General features: G+C 48.6%; 2 protein-coding genes across 2 annotated transcripts; one reads left to right on the forward strand and one right to left on the reverse strand.

Annotated features, from left to right (window-relative positions):
- Positions 1 to 719: 719 nt before the first annotated feature.
- On the reverse strand, positions 720 to 6,341 carry wdr74 (WD repeat domain 74). The gene is made up of 3 exons (XM_046073467.1): positions 6,253 to 6,341; positions 2,040 to 2,782; positions 720 to 1,344 (listed from the first exon to the last, which is right to left on the reverse strand). Exons 2-3 carry the CDS (start codon positions 2,646 to 2,648, stop codon positions 808 to 810), a joined length of 1,146 nt encoding a protein of 381 aa, XP_045929423.1. The 5' UTR covers positions 2,649 to 2,782; positions 6,253 to 6,341; the 3' UTR covers positions 720 to 807.
- On the forward strand, positions 5,086 to 14,870 carry LOC123985690 (protein IWS1 homolog). Its single transcript, XM_046073466.1, has 15 exons — positions 5,086 to 5,316; positions 6,916 to 6,998; positions 7,149 to 7,791; positions 7,882 to 7,947; positions 8,041 to 8,248; positions 8,328 to 8,385; positions 8,467 to 8,573; positions 8,849 to 8,999; positions 9,078 to 9,160; positions 9,302 to 9,431; positions 9,509 to 9,626; positions 10,927 to 11,038; positions 12,010 to 12,066; positions 12,151 to 12,262; positions 13,691 to 14,870. The coding sequence occupies exons 1-15, from the start codon at positions 5,274 to 5,276 to the stop codon at positions 13,814 to 13,816; spliced, it is 2,097 nt and encodes a 698-aa protein (XP_045929422.1). The 5' UTR covers positions 5,086 to 5,273; the 3' UTR covers positions 13,817 to 14,870.
- Positions 14,871 to 16,006: the final 1,136 nt, after the last annotated feature.

Below are 16,006 nucleotides of genomic sequence, written 5' to 3' on the forward strand. Positions count from 1 at the left end.
TGTTGCCTAAATCTAACCAAACTGCAACGTCTCACCACTTTAATTAGGGGTGGCGATGGCGCAGTGGATAAGATGCTGTGAGATCCCAGGGTTTAATTCCCAATTGTGACACATCCACCATTGTGTCCCTGAGCAAGACTCTTAACCCCTCGTACAGCAGCTGTAAGTCGTTTTGGATCAAAGCGTCCGCTAAATTAATAAATGTAAATAACGTCCAAATTCAAAATGGCGATGTTTCGAAACACTAGCGTTTTATTTTGAAAGTCTAACTGGACGTTGCACATTTATTATATATTTGTTGTTGCTAACTTGACCGCAGAGCCATAAACGTCAACAAATGACGCAGAACGGCGTTAAAAGGAGACGCCAAAGGGCCTCGACCGAGCGTCAATATGTGACGAGTCGGAAGTGAGAACGCGTTGTTTACCGTCTGTACGCGTTCAGCTGTCAGAAGCTGTCAGCTGACTCCAGGAAGAAGTATAAACAGAAGTAGTCCAGAGCCGCCCCCACGCCGCCTCTGATTGGCTGTTGGGTTGAGGCCTTAGAGAGTGACGACTGGTTAGGCAGGGCCAGTTTTAAAGTTGCAGAGAGGGTAAATAAAACGGGAAGGCAGAAACATCAAACCTGATGCAGACTCGCGTCCTCACAGAAACATTCAGGCGGGAAAAAGTGTTTTAAAAAGAGATATTAGAGTGAATATTACCCATCAGACACCTGGAGGCACTTAATAACGAGCTGTTTTAATGAAGCTCAACATAAAGAACAAACTTAAAGTGTCCCACACTCTGATGGCACCTCGAACGCCCCTCAGTCCTGTCCCTTCTTCTTCTTCTTCTTGCTCTTCTTCTGTGGTTCTTCCTCCTCCTCTGTCGTCTTCCTCTTCGTCTTCTCCTCCACCCGCTCCATGGCGTCCCACACCTCGTCGCCTCCCTCCTCCTCTTCCTCCTTCACCCCCTGATCCTCCCCCGCCGCCGCCGCCCCCCCTCCCTCCTCCAGGTCTCTGCTGGCGAGCAGGAGGCAGTTGAGGCGGGACTTGAGGTAGACTTTGTGCTGCAGCTTGCGGTCCTCCAGGCTGTGGATGCGCAGGAAGCGGTCCAGGCCGCAGGACGCCACCAGGGGCTGGGAGGGGTGACACTGCAGCGCCCTCACGCCGCCCGCCAGCCCCTTCAGGCAGCCGCGCACCACGCCTTTCCTCAGGTCCAGCAGGGCGATCTGGCCGTGGGTGTTTCCCACCACCACCGTGTTACCTCCGGCGGGCAGGGACAGAGCGGTGAGCGGGTACTCGCCGTACTCGACCTCCAGGACGGGACGCCGCTGAGGACTGGAGGGGTCGAACACGTGGACCTGACGGAGGAGACGACAACGTTAAAACTCAGATCATAAAAGCCAGACTAATTATTTCTCTGGAGGCGGCGTGCTGCGTTCACTGTCCTCCCTGCTGGGCGGTGATGTTATATTATTGACTTCATAAAATGATGTAGGAGTAAAAAGTAAATGTACTTTCCACCATCAGATGTTATCACGCGTTTCTTCCTGTATCCGCAGTCTGAAGTAGTTTAAAAACCTCCTGTGTTAAGAACCAAACTACAGCTAAATAATGGCGGAAATCAGCCGGCGATGAAGGTCACATGGTGTTAATCACAGGGTGATTATTTATCTACCCAGCTGCCTCCTGTGGTTAACATGCTGTGATTATAGCAGACAATTAACTTTACTGACATTAAAAGGTGTAAACAAACCTTTAAAGCTTCATGAATCATCACAAACTATAACTCTGGTTTTGTTGGATAACGTGGGTGTTTTCTATGTTGACGGCGGAGCAACATTGTTGTTGGCATGTTGTTTTCATAATGTCCCTTTAATATTTAGGTACTAAATTTAGGCCGACTGGTAGAGGAGGGTTTAAAGATCAGATCTCAAGGGAGGAAAGTGTTTTCCACAGGGTGCGCATTCGCCCTCTGCGCAGTAAACTTTAAAAAGGAGTGTTTTTGAATGGAGTTTGGCGGATCTCTGTTTAAAAGAAGATGACACGAACGCACCTGATGGTAACCTGTGCACGTGACCACTTTGTCCGAGTCCGGGATGAAGGCCACGTCTCGGACCCACTGCGGCCGCCGTAGATCCAGCCAGTCGTCCCGCAGGTTCTTTGCGGTGAACACGGGTTTCTCGGGTTTCTCCAGGTCCCAGATCTTCAGCCCGTTCTCCTTCCCGCCGGTCGCGACCCGGTGCGGGCTCCCCGGACTCTGCCGCATCCGGCACACGTTCTTCCCCGCGTCCAGCTCCGTGACGGGCTCGCTGCTGTCCTCCCTCCACACCCGCAGCGTCCCGCACTCCCCGCAGGTGACCAGCGCGGCCCCGGGGAGCGCGGCCAGCCCGGTGAAGGGGCCCTCTGCGGGGTCCCCGCAGCGCCGGGTCTCCGTGAAGGCCCCCTTCTCGGTGCTGAAGGTCTTCACGGTTCCGTCCACGGACCCGACCAGCAGCTCGCTCTCCGCCGGGTCCCCCCAGCACAGCGCGCGGACCTCCTGGTCCCGGCTCAGGTGGCTCGTGTTGCAGAAGTTAAAGGCCTGTTTCCGGGACAGACTGACCCCCTTCAGGATCCCGGTCTCCGAGCCGAGCCACACGGAGCACAGCCGGCTCGTGTCCCCCATCACAACGGATTTAAATGGACCGAAAACTGGATCTAAGCGGCTCCGGGTCCTGGTTCAGACAGCACGCGTCCTCCTCTGTCGACTGCGTCGCACGTCAAACACGTCACTCCGCGTCGAAGTGTTGTTTAAATAAACTTTATTGAGCACCGCGGAGCAGACAGACACAGTTCAAAGATGATCGATGAGTCAAAGTCTAAATCTAATTTATTATTATTATTATTAAGTTCTTGTCCCTTAAGAAGCAGCTTTCCTTCTAACAACATGCAGGTTTCATTTCCTCCCCCTGCTGCAGAATAACCAAAGAAAGCAAAGTTCAGGTCAGCGAAACCGAGAAATAATGTAAATTCCAGAGATTTAAAACTTTCAGGGATCAAGTAAGAAGTTTTCCAGTTATTCTGCAGCAGTGGAAGGAAACACGTTTCTACAGTAAACCCGTTGGAAGAGCCTGTTAAAACACCCTCAGCAGCTTTATTAGGACAATATTATAAATATTCCATATGATATTAATGAGGGCAGACGGAGCAGCTGGTCATCAGTTGATCCTACTGTGAAATATTGAACCAAACTTCATTTAAATGTTCATTTTACATCTGAAAATGTCGTAAACGTCATTTTTTAACTTTGGTACATTTCAGGTTTTTCACTTCTACTTAGATTTAGTGAAGAACTACAAACATGGCGGTGCTCTAAAACTTTGGCCCGGTGGTGTAAAAGCCCAACAGGTGCCCTTTAACATTAACAGGTACACCTGTGACCTCTGAGAGGAACGAGCTGCCGTGTTCACCACAAGTTCACCACATGTTCACCGAGTCTCTTCACACTGGGAAAAACATGCGACGGGAATTTAGTGAAATCAACTAAATCTCTTTAATTCAACACTAAATATATAAAAGTTTTAGTCTGACTGATGTTTCATTCAGTCAGCATCAAACACTGAACCTCTTGAAATGATAAGAATTAGAGATGATAATGCAGCCCGTCTTCGGTTCTGGTTCAGCACTGTGTGGGTCTGTTCTGAGCGGTCCTGATGGTCTGCTGTTGTGGGTCTGACCCGCTGACAGTTTTGCTGTAGAATACTTGGTGACCTCTGAAGTTGTCGTGCGGTTCGGGGCCCCATCAACTGGTGTAATGAATCTGATTTATCAGCATCTACAGACGCACATTAGTTAAATAAGCAGGGATATTCTAAGCTTTGTCAGATTTTAGTTTACTGAAGCCCGTCTGCGCTGTACTGGGTTTTCTTTTGGACCTGAAACAAATAGTTGACCCCCGCCCCGGTTGTCAGTGTATGATTCGCACCATTTGTGTCTGAAAAACCAAAGGGTTACAGCGAGAGTTTCTCATGGCAACACATAATGCCTGTTATAATTTCAGGATTGTCAGTTACTTTCATTATCAATTAATCCGTTGATTTTAGGTTCTATTAACTGATTGGTCTACATAATTTATAACGAAAAAAGGCACACCACAGGGTTTCTTGTTTGCCTCGAGTTTTCTTTTTTTTTTGCATTTTAAACTCTTTGACTTTTCTTTCTTTTGAAATTTAAAAAATCTTGGACACTCAAAAGCTACACTTACATTCTGTTACAAAAGACTTAGCACTATTTGTCCTGTACAGAATTTCAACAAAAAGGGATAGAACAGATGAGCGACACATTTTAAAATTTATTTAAAATGTTTGAGAGAAAAAAGACTGAAAGAGAGGGCAAAATTAACATGAATAAATTCAACATAATGAGTGAGTGAATGCGCCCTTTTTATAGTGAGCGTGTGCAGAGTGTTTGTTAATTCATGCGTCTACACTGTCGTCTGGTGGTCAAATGTAAAATTATGTTAAAAATGTTAAAAACACACACACACACGCACACACACACACACACACACACACACACACGCTTACTGTAGTATTTATGTATTTTATTTAAATTTTTAATATTTCTTCTTTTTTTTTTTTTCCCCCAACACAAACACACATACGCTTTGATTACTTTACGCTTTTATTACTTGTTTGATGAAATGTATGGGGTTGATTGTTCTTATGTTGTACGTATGATGCTTTAGCAATATTTTTGTTACACATTCATGCTAATAAAGCTAATTTGAACTGAATTATAATAATAAAAACATGTAAATCACAACACTTGGGGGGGAGAGTTTGACAAAACCATTTATACGATCGTGTCTGTTCACTGCCCTCCTGTGGCCGCAGTGTGTAACTACACATAAACATCGGTGTAGTTACACACCGCGGCCACAGGAGGGCGACGCGTCACTCATGACGACCAAAGGAAAACACTTTAAAAAATTACATTATTTTAAAATAACAATCAGACTTTATTAATGTTGTTAATTTACGGTTGATGATAAAGGGTTTATTATTATTATTGTAATTATTTTTTAAAAGAACTTGCTTTACGTCATTTAGAGGCGACCGCGCATTTTACACACATGCGTATATGACGGAAGTTCCACCATTTTGGATCTCCGGGGGCTACAGTAGCTAGCTGTTGCTGTTAGCTTTCGCAACCTATCGTTACTTTTTGATCGGGTTTTATTTTCCCGCTCTGATATTAAAGTTGAGTGAAAGACAGAAATCCGCCCCCGTGTTCGGATCTGAGCCTGAACATGGACGGAGAAGAGGACGACTTCGTGTCCGGGAGCCGCTCCGGTAAAAAAACACTGTGCTGCTTTGTTTCCTGTTTGAGCAACAAGCTAACTGCTAACTCACGTTTACCCACTAACGGCGAACTTCACTTAAAATACTGCGGATTTAAAGAGCTCAGCAGCAGCGTTTGTTATTAAAAGCCAGGAAATGTGTCCCGTTTTAGCTCAGGTCAGAAAGCTTCATATCTTGATATTAGTGTTTTGGGATGCATGCCGAATTAAAAATCAGACCTAAGTTGGACAATTTTTATGTTTTTCCGTTGTGTATGATACGAAGTGTGTTTGTTTTTTACTCGTTAGCCTTAAAATGCACGATTTGTGCACGGAGTTCGGCGCGCAGGCTGTAGAAGGGCCTGGAATCTCACGGTGACCCGTGCAGAAGAGCAGCCTGTAGGGAGTCCGGTATAAGACTCGGGCCCGGGTCCTGGATCATAGGAAGGAGATTTGTCACAGAGGTTAGCAGCAGTGTGTCTTATTAAAGACCGGGAAATGTGTCCCGTTTCGGCTTCACCCTCGGCGGCAGGCAGCGTTTTACGGCCCCGGTTCTCAGTCTTATTCACGTTTGAACGTGTTTACTGGATGAGGCTGTTTGTGTTTTGTGACTGTGGCAGAATCAGGGGCCACATAACGACTTGAATCCGCTCGTAAGTCGCCTCCTGTCGGCTAGAACCGTGCGGAGTGAACGCCGAAGTGCTTTCATGGTGTGGGGAGAGAATAGGTCAGAAAACTAGATGCGTTTATTTTAATGTTTCGATATTTATGCCGAATTGAAAATCAGTCCCGAGTTATACCTATTCGGTTTCTCGCTACATATTTTTATTTTATCACAGTGAATTATTTACTCGTGAACCTTAAAATGCGCGATTTGTGCACGGAGTTCGGCGTGCAGCGCTGCTAGAAGAGGCTGTAATCTCTCTGATTTCAAGGTGAATTACTTTACCTGACGGTGACCCGGGCTGGACAGCAGCCTGTGGGGGGAGAGCTGTGTTAAGTTTCAGGGTCAGGACATTTCTAACAGACGTATGTCAGCAGCTGTGTTTATTAAAGACCAGGAAACGTGTCTCTCTTCGGCTTCAGGCTGCCCCTCATAAGTACAAATGAGGTGGTCCCATCCTGATCACGTGAACACACACCTGCCTGTGCACAGCTCAAGAAAACACTCATTACAAGCAGCTAGTTTTAAAGAGTTTTATATATTTAAAAATAATAATAAATGAAGGAGACCTGTGAACCACAAATACTGCAGCATATTATTTATGAAATCTCCTCCTGTTTGTGAAGCATTTAAAAATAAAAGACAGCTTGTAACTTTCTTGTTGTTTATTTTACTTCCTAATTGAAATTATTTGCTTTTCTCAGCTTCTGGTTTCTATAAAAATTCAAACTTCCTCACATGCAGCGTGGAAACAAACTCTGTCCAGGAGGCCTTCAGTCACACAGGCTGACGATATAAAACTATATAACTTTTTGAATGGAGTTTGGTGTGCAGGCTGAAGAAGATCCTGAAATGTTTTCCGTACTGAAGGCGCCACGGTGCAGGAGACCGCCGTGTTCTCAGGCGGGACCGTTAAGGTGTGTTTCTGACCTGTTGTGTGTTCTGCAGATGACGGAGGCGGCACTCCGGTTCAGGACGAACACCAGGGGTCAGACGGCGAGGAGATGAGGAGCGACAGACATCAGTCTGAGGTCAGCACGCCGTCTTTTTAAAGAGCTCAGAAGATCTGAAACACAAAATGTTGTAGTGTTCTTGTTAATGGTGGCGCTCAGAACAAACGGCCCCGCCCCCTCAGGGATCGATAAAGTGTTTCTGATGACCGGCGCTGTTTGTTTCAACAGGACGAGGGCAGCAACGACGAGGACGCCCCCCACGCCATGGAGGCCAGCGGGGCGGCCAGCGGCTCCGACGACGAGGATCACAGAGGAGGCGACAGCGACTCGGAGGCCGAGGCCCCCGGGGGCCGCCGTGACGATAAAAGTGACTCAGAGACGGAGGCTCCTCGGCCCGCCGACAGCGACGAGGACTCTCCGGTCAAACGCAAGGCGAGCGGCTCGGACGACGAGGCGGAGTCGCTCGCCAAACGCGGAGCTTCAGATAACGAGGAGGCGGGAGGGTCGTCTCCCGCCAAGCGCAGGGGGAGCAGCTCGGACATGGAGGAGGGGCCCAAAGCGGCCGCAGACAGCGACTCAGAGAACGAGGGCGCCAAACCTGCGGCGTCCCCCGACCGGCGGTCCAACGCAGACAGTGACTCTGACACAGAGACGCCTGCCAGACGCAAGGCGGCACAGATAGACTCTGAGGAGGAGGAGGAGAAACCTCAGGAGGGAGGAGGAGGAGGAGGAGGGAAGTGGAAGGCTGTGATGCAGTCTGACAGTGAGGAGGAGGAGGAGGGGGGGAGGAGGAGGAAGGCTGCAGCAGGAAGTGATGGGGAGCAGCAGGAGGAGAGGGAGCAAAGGGACGACAGCGAGGACGAGAAGCCAGGTACTGACCCCAGACCAGCGCGTGGGCGGAGCCGCAGCTGAAACCCGACACCTGTTTGATTCCCTCTCTGACATGTTCTGTGTGTTTCAGTGAAGAGGAAGAAGGCCGTCCTGTCCGACAGCGAGGATGAAGACGAGGAGAAGGCAGACAAGCCAGGTAAGATCAGATCACTGACCTCCGAAGACGGGACGCTCTGCCGTCCGCATACTTTTGGCCGTGCGGTAACCACGCTGTGTTTTCTCTCCTCAGCGGTGAAGAGGAGCCGCGCCGTGTCCGACGACGAGAACTCGGACAGCGACGTCGGCGGGCCCGATAAGAGCATGGCCGCCAAACTGCGAGAGCTCGGCTCGGACAGCGGGAGCGAGGACGACGAGGGGTCGAAGGCGGCGGCGGGGAAGAAGGACGAAAAGGCGCTGTTCGGCAGCGACAGCGAGTCTGGAGAAGGAGACGAGGAGGAGTAAGTCAAACCACAGCACAGAAGGACGATTGAGGTTTTCTTTGGGAAAGGTGTGTGACCTTTGACCTCTGCTCCTCAGGAAGATGATCGCGGACATCTTCGGGGAGTCCGGAGACGAGGAGGAGGAGGAGTTCACGGTGAGTACGGCTCTGGGAGGGGAAACGCCGCAGGCTTCGTGACATGTCGGGTGACACGGGGTCTCCTTCCTCCGCCTGCAGGGGTTCAACCAGGAGGACCTGGACGGGGCCAAGAAGGAGGCGAAGGAGCAGCAGCAGGTGGAGGAGGAGTCCGACTCCGACGACGGCGTCGACCGCAGCGGCCAAGAGTGAGTCGCTAACACGTGAATTAAAGATCCTTTTATTTATTCGTTTGTTTTATATGTACGCAGCAGAAATGGATAAAGAGAAAATCACAAGGTCAGTTTGTTCTCCTGTGGCCGTGTTGGGCATTTAAACTCGTGCTGGCGGGGCGTCCGCTCGTTTGTTTGAGTCACCGCGGCGTGTAGTTACATTTCTGGGGAGTCGCTCATCAGGCCACAGAAGTATAAACTGACCTGAACACGTGGAGCTGAAGCGTGTTCGTGTTCTCGCGTGTTTTCAGCACCAGCTTCATGTCCGACTTCGACATCATGCTCGCTCGGCGGAAAGCCATGAACAGCAAGAAGAGGCGGCACCGCGACGGGGGCACGTTCATCAGCGACGCGGACGACGTGGTCAGCGCCATGATCACCAAGATGAACGAGGCCGCAGAGGTGAGTCCCCGTCAAAATAAAAGCCTCGGGGTGGGCGCTGCTTTTTCCCGTGACACTGACGGTGTGTTCCTCTAACAGGAGGACCGAACGCTGAACAGCCAGAAGAAACCGGCGCTGAAGAAACTCACTCTGCTGCCGCAGGTCGTCATGCACCTGAAGAAGTAAGAACGTGATTCATCGGTAGCGAACAGGCCTGCAGCTCATGATTATTTAAATTCTAGACGAATCGAAACAAGAGGAAACGCTTCAAAAGGCTGAACCTCAAAGGTTTAATGTTGTTGTGGTTGGCGTTTGTCCCTCAGGCAGGACTTGAAGGAGACGTTCATCGACAGCGGCGTGATGTCGGCCATTAAAGAGTGGATCAGTCCTCTGCCGGATAAGTCGCTGCCTGCTCTCAGGATCAGGGAGGAGCTCCTGAGGATCCTGCAGGAGGTGAGTACGGCGGCTGCGGCGTGAGGACGTCCTGCAGACGAAGCTCAGGGTCTCACTGTGTCCTTCCCTCCCTGCAGCTGCCCAGCGTGAGTCAGGAGACTCTGAAGCACAGCGGCATCGGACGATCCGTCATGTTTCTGTACAAACATCCCAAAGAGTCTCGATCCAACAAAGACCTCGCTCTCAAACTCATCAGTAAGAACCTCTCTTTGCATTCAGGCGTCTAACGGAGGCACGTGAGCAACTTGTTTTTGGCGCTGACGGAACTGAAAGGATCCCAACAGAGAGAGAGTTTTTCTCTTTAACCAGAAACCGTCTCTCTATCGCTTCCTCGAAAGCCTCCAGACTCCATTGATAAAAATAGTCATTTTAAATCTGCCTCCATCTGTTGGTTCCTGTGTTATTGTGTGACTCGTTTTCAACCCTTTAACCTCTTCAAAGCAAACTGAATCTAGTTCTCGAACCATCTGGAGTATCTGCCTGGTTTCGGGCGTCTCTGAAAGTGTCTGACCCCAAAGTCAGAATGACTGTAAGAGCTACTGGAACTTATTAATATGAGTTTAAACACACTAAAACTAATAGATTTATCAACAAATGTCTGCAGACAACTACAGCTGGGAAACACTGTAGGGCCGCAGCATAAAGCCTTAACTAGAACAAGTTTACATTTCATACCAACGCCATGAAAAATGACTATTTTCCACATGTTTTTCTGAGTGTCTGTCTCAGTGTATTTGTTCTAAAATAGCCCCGCCCCCTTGGCGGCAGGCGGCTGCTGCTGCGTCGCTCCGTATCAGCCGGCTGCTCCACGCAGACGTGTGTTTCCGCCGGTAGTTCATGAACTTCCTACTTAAAGCTGGATGTTTATTGGCTACAGGAAGTGCCAGTCATCGGCACAGCTGGTTGCAATTGGCTCGGCCTACGCAGGAAATAACAGGGGCCGGCCCTTCCTCACAGCGCGGGCTCTCGTTGGCTATTAAAGGCTGTGAAAGTGACACGTGAGCTCCTATTGGGTCGGATTTGGTGTCACTCAAAAGGTCAGAGTTCAGCGGCTAATTTGAATACAAGCTGTCGTATTTGTTTCCATTGAAATCAGAGTTATTAGGGTTCTAAGACGGTGCGGCAGGCGACCCTGGAGATTTACTGATGAAAAAATACTAATGTGTTTTGGACTAAATGTTTTTACTGGATCGTCTGGACCGTTTCTGTTCTGTATAATCGATCTGTGGATTAAGTTACTGTGAGGCTTCAGGTCGCGTCACTTTCAGGCGCTGATTGGACCCGCTGTGGCGATCGTATCTTGAAATGTTTGCGTTGGTGGAATAACGAGGATTTTAGCTTTCGGACGGTGGATCGTATGAGCATGAAGTTAACGTTTTTGTCAGTGGAGTCCGGTGGCCTTAATGGTCTTTCACAAAAACACGGGAGAATAAAGTCCAGGTTGATAAATAGCGAAGTTCCCCTTTAAGAGCGCTGACCTCTGCCGTCTGTCCAGATGAGTGGTCGCGGCCGATCTTCGGTTTGACGTCCAACTACAAGGGGATGACGAGAGAGGAGCGCCAGCAGAGAGACCTGGACCAGCAGATGCCTCAGAGACGGAGACTAAGGTAGGTCAACTAATCCTGATCCATGACCTTTACCCTCTGCTGCCCCCCCCCCGACCTCCCTGACCTCCCTGACCCAGGTCTCCAAACCAACATCTGTTCTGACTGCTGATGTTCCCACAGCTGCTTCCCTTCCTCTCTCTCTCCTCTTCTTCACTTCTTTCTTCACCCCCCCCCCCCCCCCCCCCCCCCCCCCCAGTCAACCTCAGAAGGTGGATAGGGCGGAGGAACCGGATGTCTTCTCTCCACCAATCAGGTTCAGTCACAAAATTGCATGGTTGCACTGCAAGTCCCGCCTCCTTCATGATTTGCTTGAAAGTGCTTCTGGATCCTGTGGGAGGAGTCTCACGCTGAGAGCGGCAGGCTGACTCCGCCCCCACATCCAGCGCCGTCTGCAGAACCTTCCTCTACAGTCACGTCTCTGATGTCCGAGTCGTTCGGTGTTGACGCCACTAACGATCAGCTGACTAACTGCTGTGAGGTGGAGAATGTTAATAACAGCATGGAGGCTCTGCTGCTGGCGTTTCTGCTCGGGTTCAGGTTCTCCTGCACGTCAGTAGAGTTGGGTATCGTTTTATTCTTATACAGCCTTCGTCACGTCGGAGCCGCTTCCTCCTTCGCACCGAACCTCCTGACCGCAGCTGCTGCAGTTTGTTAGTGAAGCTGAGTCAAACTTTGGAGCGTTTGCTGCGGTCCGCCACGGTCCAGGACCGGAACCAGAAGGACCCTCTTCTTCACGCTTTGTTGACGGAACACGTGAGGAGACGTTAGGTCGGCGTAGCGGCTGCTGGCAGATCAGAGACACTTTGACGGACGGTAAAATGCTCACTGCAGGAAGTCAGGAACCGAGGAGCAGGATCCAAACGCACGAGTCTTGGAGATTTGGTTCTCGATACCCAACCCTAGTCCCGTCCTGGCGCCTGCGTTCACTCACTTCCTGCTAATTCATCTCTCTCCTTCCTGTCTGTCTGCAGCTCGGGGGGCCAGACGCCTCGGAGGGACCTGGAGAAACAGCTGACCGGAGAGGAGAAGTAAGCTTCTCTTTTAGATTTTACAGACTCTGGACGTCAAAGTGGGCGTGTGCTCAAGCGTTAACCGTAACCTCCTCCCTGCAGAGCTCTGCGACCCGGCGACCCCGGGTTCTGCGCCAGGGCTCGGGTGCCGATGCCCTCCAACAAAGACTACGTCGTCCGACCCAAATGGAACGTGGAGATGGAGTCCAGCAGGGTGAGTACACGCAGTCTTCACGCCAGAGTCGTAGTCGTGTGGATGGAGCCTTAATGTGGAGTTTATTATTTAGAGGGGCCATCAGGGGCCCACGGGTAGAGAAGCAGCTGGTAATGTGTGCCTGAAAAGAAATTAACATCTTCAGAAATACAGAAATTCTCCTTGTTGCCGTCATTTAACTGTTTAGCTTTTAATTATGCTGCTTAAATGCAGCAAACAGCTGGTGGTTAATTAATCTAATAAAGTTCAGGTTACTTTGTGTTATTAATCAACATTTCAGATTTGGGTTGTTACCCCACAGGGGGGCAGCACACATGCTGAGGGTAGCTGTGTGATTCTAGCATGGAAGTCTGTCTGTGCACAGGAAGTGAGGTCATTTCAGCTTAGCTGTGATTGGTCCTGTGTAGAGCGGCTATAAGAAAGGCCTGAGCCGGCTGGAGAAGCACAAGCGCCGCTTCGCCGAGCAGAGGAAAATGCACCGCCCGCAGGGAGCTGTGAAGATCAGCATCGAGGGCAACAGAATGCCCCTGTAGTACCTGCTGCCGGCCTGAGGGGGGCAGTAAGTCCTGCTGCATGGTGTGACAGCGTGCAGTGCTGCTACAGACCTGCAGAGTTCCCCACAGACACGATGCTGTCTGTAGGAAACCTGTCAGAAACCTGACTCCCCCCCGCCGTTCCCCCCTGACTCCCCCCTGACTCTCCTCTGAGACCCCCCGACTCTCCCCTGAGCCCCCCCGACTCTCCCCTGAGCCCCCCCGACTCTCCCCTGAGACCCCTGACTCCCCCCTGAGACCCCTGACTCCCCCCTCACCTGGTGCATGAGTCTGTAACATGGACTCGGTATATTTCTGCTGTTTCTAATCGTCCTGACAAAAAGGAAAACGGTCTCTGGTGTCTCACAGCAACATAAACCTCCTTTAATGAACGGATCCGTTGCTCAGATTCGATCCGGTACCTGAAAAAGCGTGATGAGACACAGGGTTGGGCGACGTCTACCGTGAAACATCGTGATGGACGATGTCATCGGGCGCGCGCACCTTATGTGCATGTGTTCTCGCACAGATTTCACTCGGTACCTGAGGTGCAGGCGGGTGAGTGTGTCGGACTGTGGGGAGAAAAGAACTCCGAGGCAGGTGCAAAGCAAACAATAAGAAGACTGTTCGTGGTCAATAAAAGCTGCTTTCACAGGGTGGATTAATGTGGAAATTTGAGATTTGTTGTGTAATCACGATGCCGACTCAACGTCATGATGCCTGTCAGCCATCGTCTATCGGCCCAACCCTAATGAGACATCAGCTAAAATCTTCTCATTAGTTCTGTAATGTTTGTGTGTTATTAGAAAATCCTTTTTTAAAGGGTTAAATGTGTCCGAGCCTCCTTGAACGTGCATCCTGTTTTACTGTGAAGTTTCTGTGTGTATCCTTGCAGGGTCCGATGAAGAAGGGGATGTCCCGCGTCGATAAACAGATGCGTAGAATCGCAGACATCCGCCGCCTGACGAAGCCGGGTCACGCTGTTAAAATCAGCGTGGAAGGAAACCGGATGCCGCTCTGATTTTAACCTCCGTAGGATTTATTCACTTTTTTTCTTTTTAATGTGTTGTGCCTGAACACAATCCCCCCCCCCCCTTCCCTCCTCAGGTCTGTAAATCACGTGACATCTGCTGTAAACTCATCTGGTCTTTGGACACTAAATATAAAATCTTCTCCAAAATGATCCATTAAATAAAAGCTAACTTTTATTAATGTTAGCATTCAGGCTATGTTAACTTTATTTTAATATTATCTCCCAATTTATGTTAGCAGTTAGCTACATAAACCACCATGTTAACTAAAGTTAGCATTACAATAGCTTCAACTCCATAATATTAGCTAATGTTAGCGGTCAGCTACATGTTAGCACTATGCTTCACCTCCTAACCAGTTAATTATCATTCATGTTTATATCCCAAATTCATAACATTAGCTAATGTTAGCAGTCAGATACATATGCTAAATCTCAAACTAGCAAGGTCCATAAGATGAACTTATGTTAGCAGCTACATTAGCACCAGCTCCAAACCAGCTGGGTCCTCACTGTCAGCTAATGTTAGCACTAGCTTTACCTCAAAGCCAGCTAATTAGCATTCATGTTTATATCCCAAATCCATAATATTAGCTAATGTTAGCAGTCAGATGACTTGGTGGTAAAGCTAATGTAACTAAGTCAATAACATTAGCTAATGTTAGCTGTCGGCTACATAAACAGGAACAGCTCGTAACGCAGCCCGCTTGAGGATCATTTTGGTGACATTTTACAGTTTTTTGTCCAAAATATTTACTAATTTTCTGATACTGGATTTAAGAACAAACTCTTTCCCCGTCGCCCTCTTTGCCTCTGAATGTGAAGATGTTTTGCTAATAGGCTCGCCAGACCTCCTCCTCAGTCCATTTTGTCCCCTCTCTGCTCCCGTAGCGGCTGTACAGAAGTATGTAAAGTGAGTTCACGCCGGCAACACTGCGACTCTGATCCCAGATCTGGTTCAGAGTCGGTGTGTTGATTGTGTGTTGAGCCTGTCTGTTTGCAATGGATCAGATACTTTTCTTAATAAAGACTCAACAGAAACTCACCTGTGCACTCTGAACTCTTCTTTTACACCTGCAGGAAGTTCACACCAAAAAGCCCAAACACTGTGTTTAGGTGTGTTTAGGATCAACTTGCATCCGATCAGGTCCATATTATACCTCAGGCTTTCAACTGTCCGTGTGTGGGCGCCATGCACGATCGGGCTAGAGGATAAACGAGTTGATTGATGGATTATTAAAGTTCAGATTCCTTTTCTGCCTATTTTATTTTCTATTTCATAATTTCAGTCATTTAGTCTTGCTTCTAACTTAATCTGAGAGACCGTTCAGAAAAAAATAGTTGAACAAACGAGTGTTTTGTTCCTGTTTGAATTGAATCCTGAATTACACACGTTTTTCAGTTTAAAAGATAATTCAAGTCAAAGTCGCAGTTTGTCTTAAACCGGTAAAGTAACATTTAGGTTTTGTGTGAAACCGCTCAATGAACTACATCTGTCGTCTCACAAAATACACATCACCAACATGTTAGCGCTGTAATGCTAAGCTAACGTTCACTGCTTGCTTGCCACTAGCTAGGAAGCTTAGCAATTTCCCACGCACAGGTGTGTCTCACCTGATGTTTAATGCAACCCCTCCTGGTCCTTTCATCACATCAGCTGCACATGGAAACTCTTTGACGTTAGCCACTGTGAAGAAGTTGCTTTGTGTCAGTTAGCACAGACTGAAAAAACTTCTGTGTCTACTGAATAAAACAGTTTTAAACTTGTTTTGTTTTGTTGCTTCAGTGACTTCTTCAGTTATTGAGAGAAACAGACGTCACATTTGACGCTTGTGGTCTTTTATTTCAACTGTTTTAAGACAAACTGCGACTTTCTTAAATTATCTTTTAAGCTGACGAACATTGTGCATCATTTAGAAAACAATTCAAACGGGATCTAAACATTAGTTGTCTCTAGCCTTTCACTAAACTCTCTGCCTAATTTACTTGCCTTTAAGAAATTCAGCCGTCGCTTGTAGTTTATCACAGTGAGGCACGCCAGGTCCGGGCTCTGTCCCAATATGTTATTAACCTAGTTTAAAGAAGCCTTGTGTTTTTTATGCTAAACAGATATCGTTGTCTGATGTATCATTTGAACTCTAGTTGGTCTAAATGTATGTCGGCCTAAATGCAGCGTTTGAA

This window comes from Micropterus dolomieu, linkage group LG17 (assembly GCF_021292245.1).
Source record: "Micropterus dolomieu isolate WLL.071019.BEF.003 ecotype Adirondacks linkage group LG17, ASM2129224v1, whole genome shotgun sequence".
Classification (NCBI taxonomy): Eukaryota; Metazoa; Chordata; class Actinopteri; order Centrarchiformes; family Centrarchidae; genus Micropterus; species Micropterus dolomieu.

Excerpts from the sequence above, each read along its gene's own strand:
- wdr74 (XM_046073467.1), bottom strand. The coding sequence starts at position 2,648 with ATGGGGGACACGAGCCGGCTGTGCTCCGTGTGGCTCGGCTCGGAGACC. Across the intron at positions 1,345-2,039 it reads CGTGCACAGGTTACCATCAG|GTCCACGTGTTCGACCCCTC; the intron begins GTGCGTTCGTGT and ends CTCCTCCGTCAG.
- LOC123985690 (XM_046073466.1), top strand. The coding sequence starts at position 5,274 with ATGGACGGAGAAGAGGACGACTTCGTGTCCGGGAGCCGCTCCG. Across the intron at positions 5,317-6,915 it reads CGTGTCCGGGAGCCGCTCCG|ATGACGGAGGCGGCACTCCG; the intron begins GTAAAAAAACAC and ends TGTGTTCTGCAG. Across the intron at positions 9,627-10,926 it reads CCTCGCTCTCAAACTCATCA|ATGAGTGGTCGCGGCCGATC; the intron begins GTAAGAACCTCT and ends CCGTCTGTCCAG.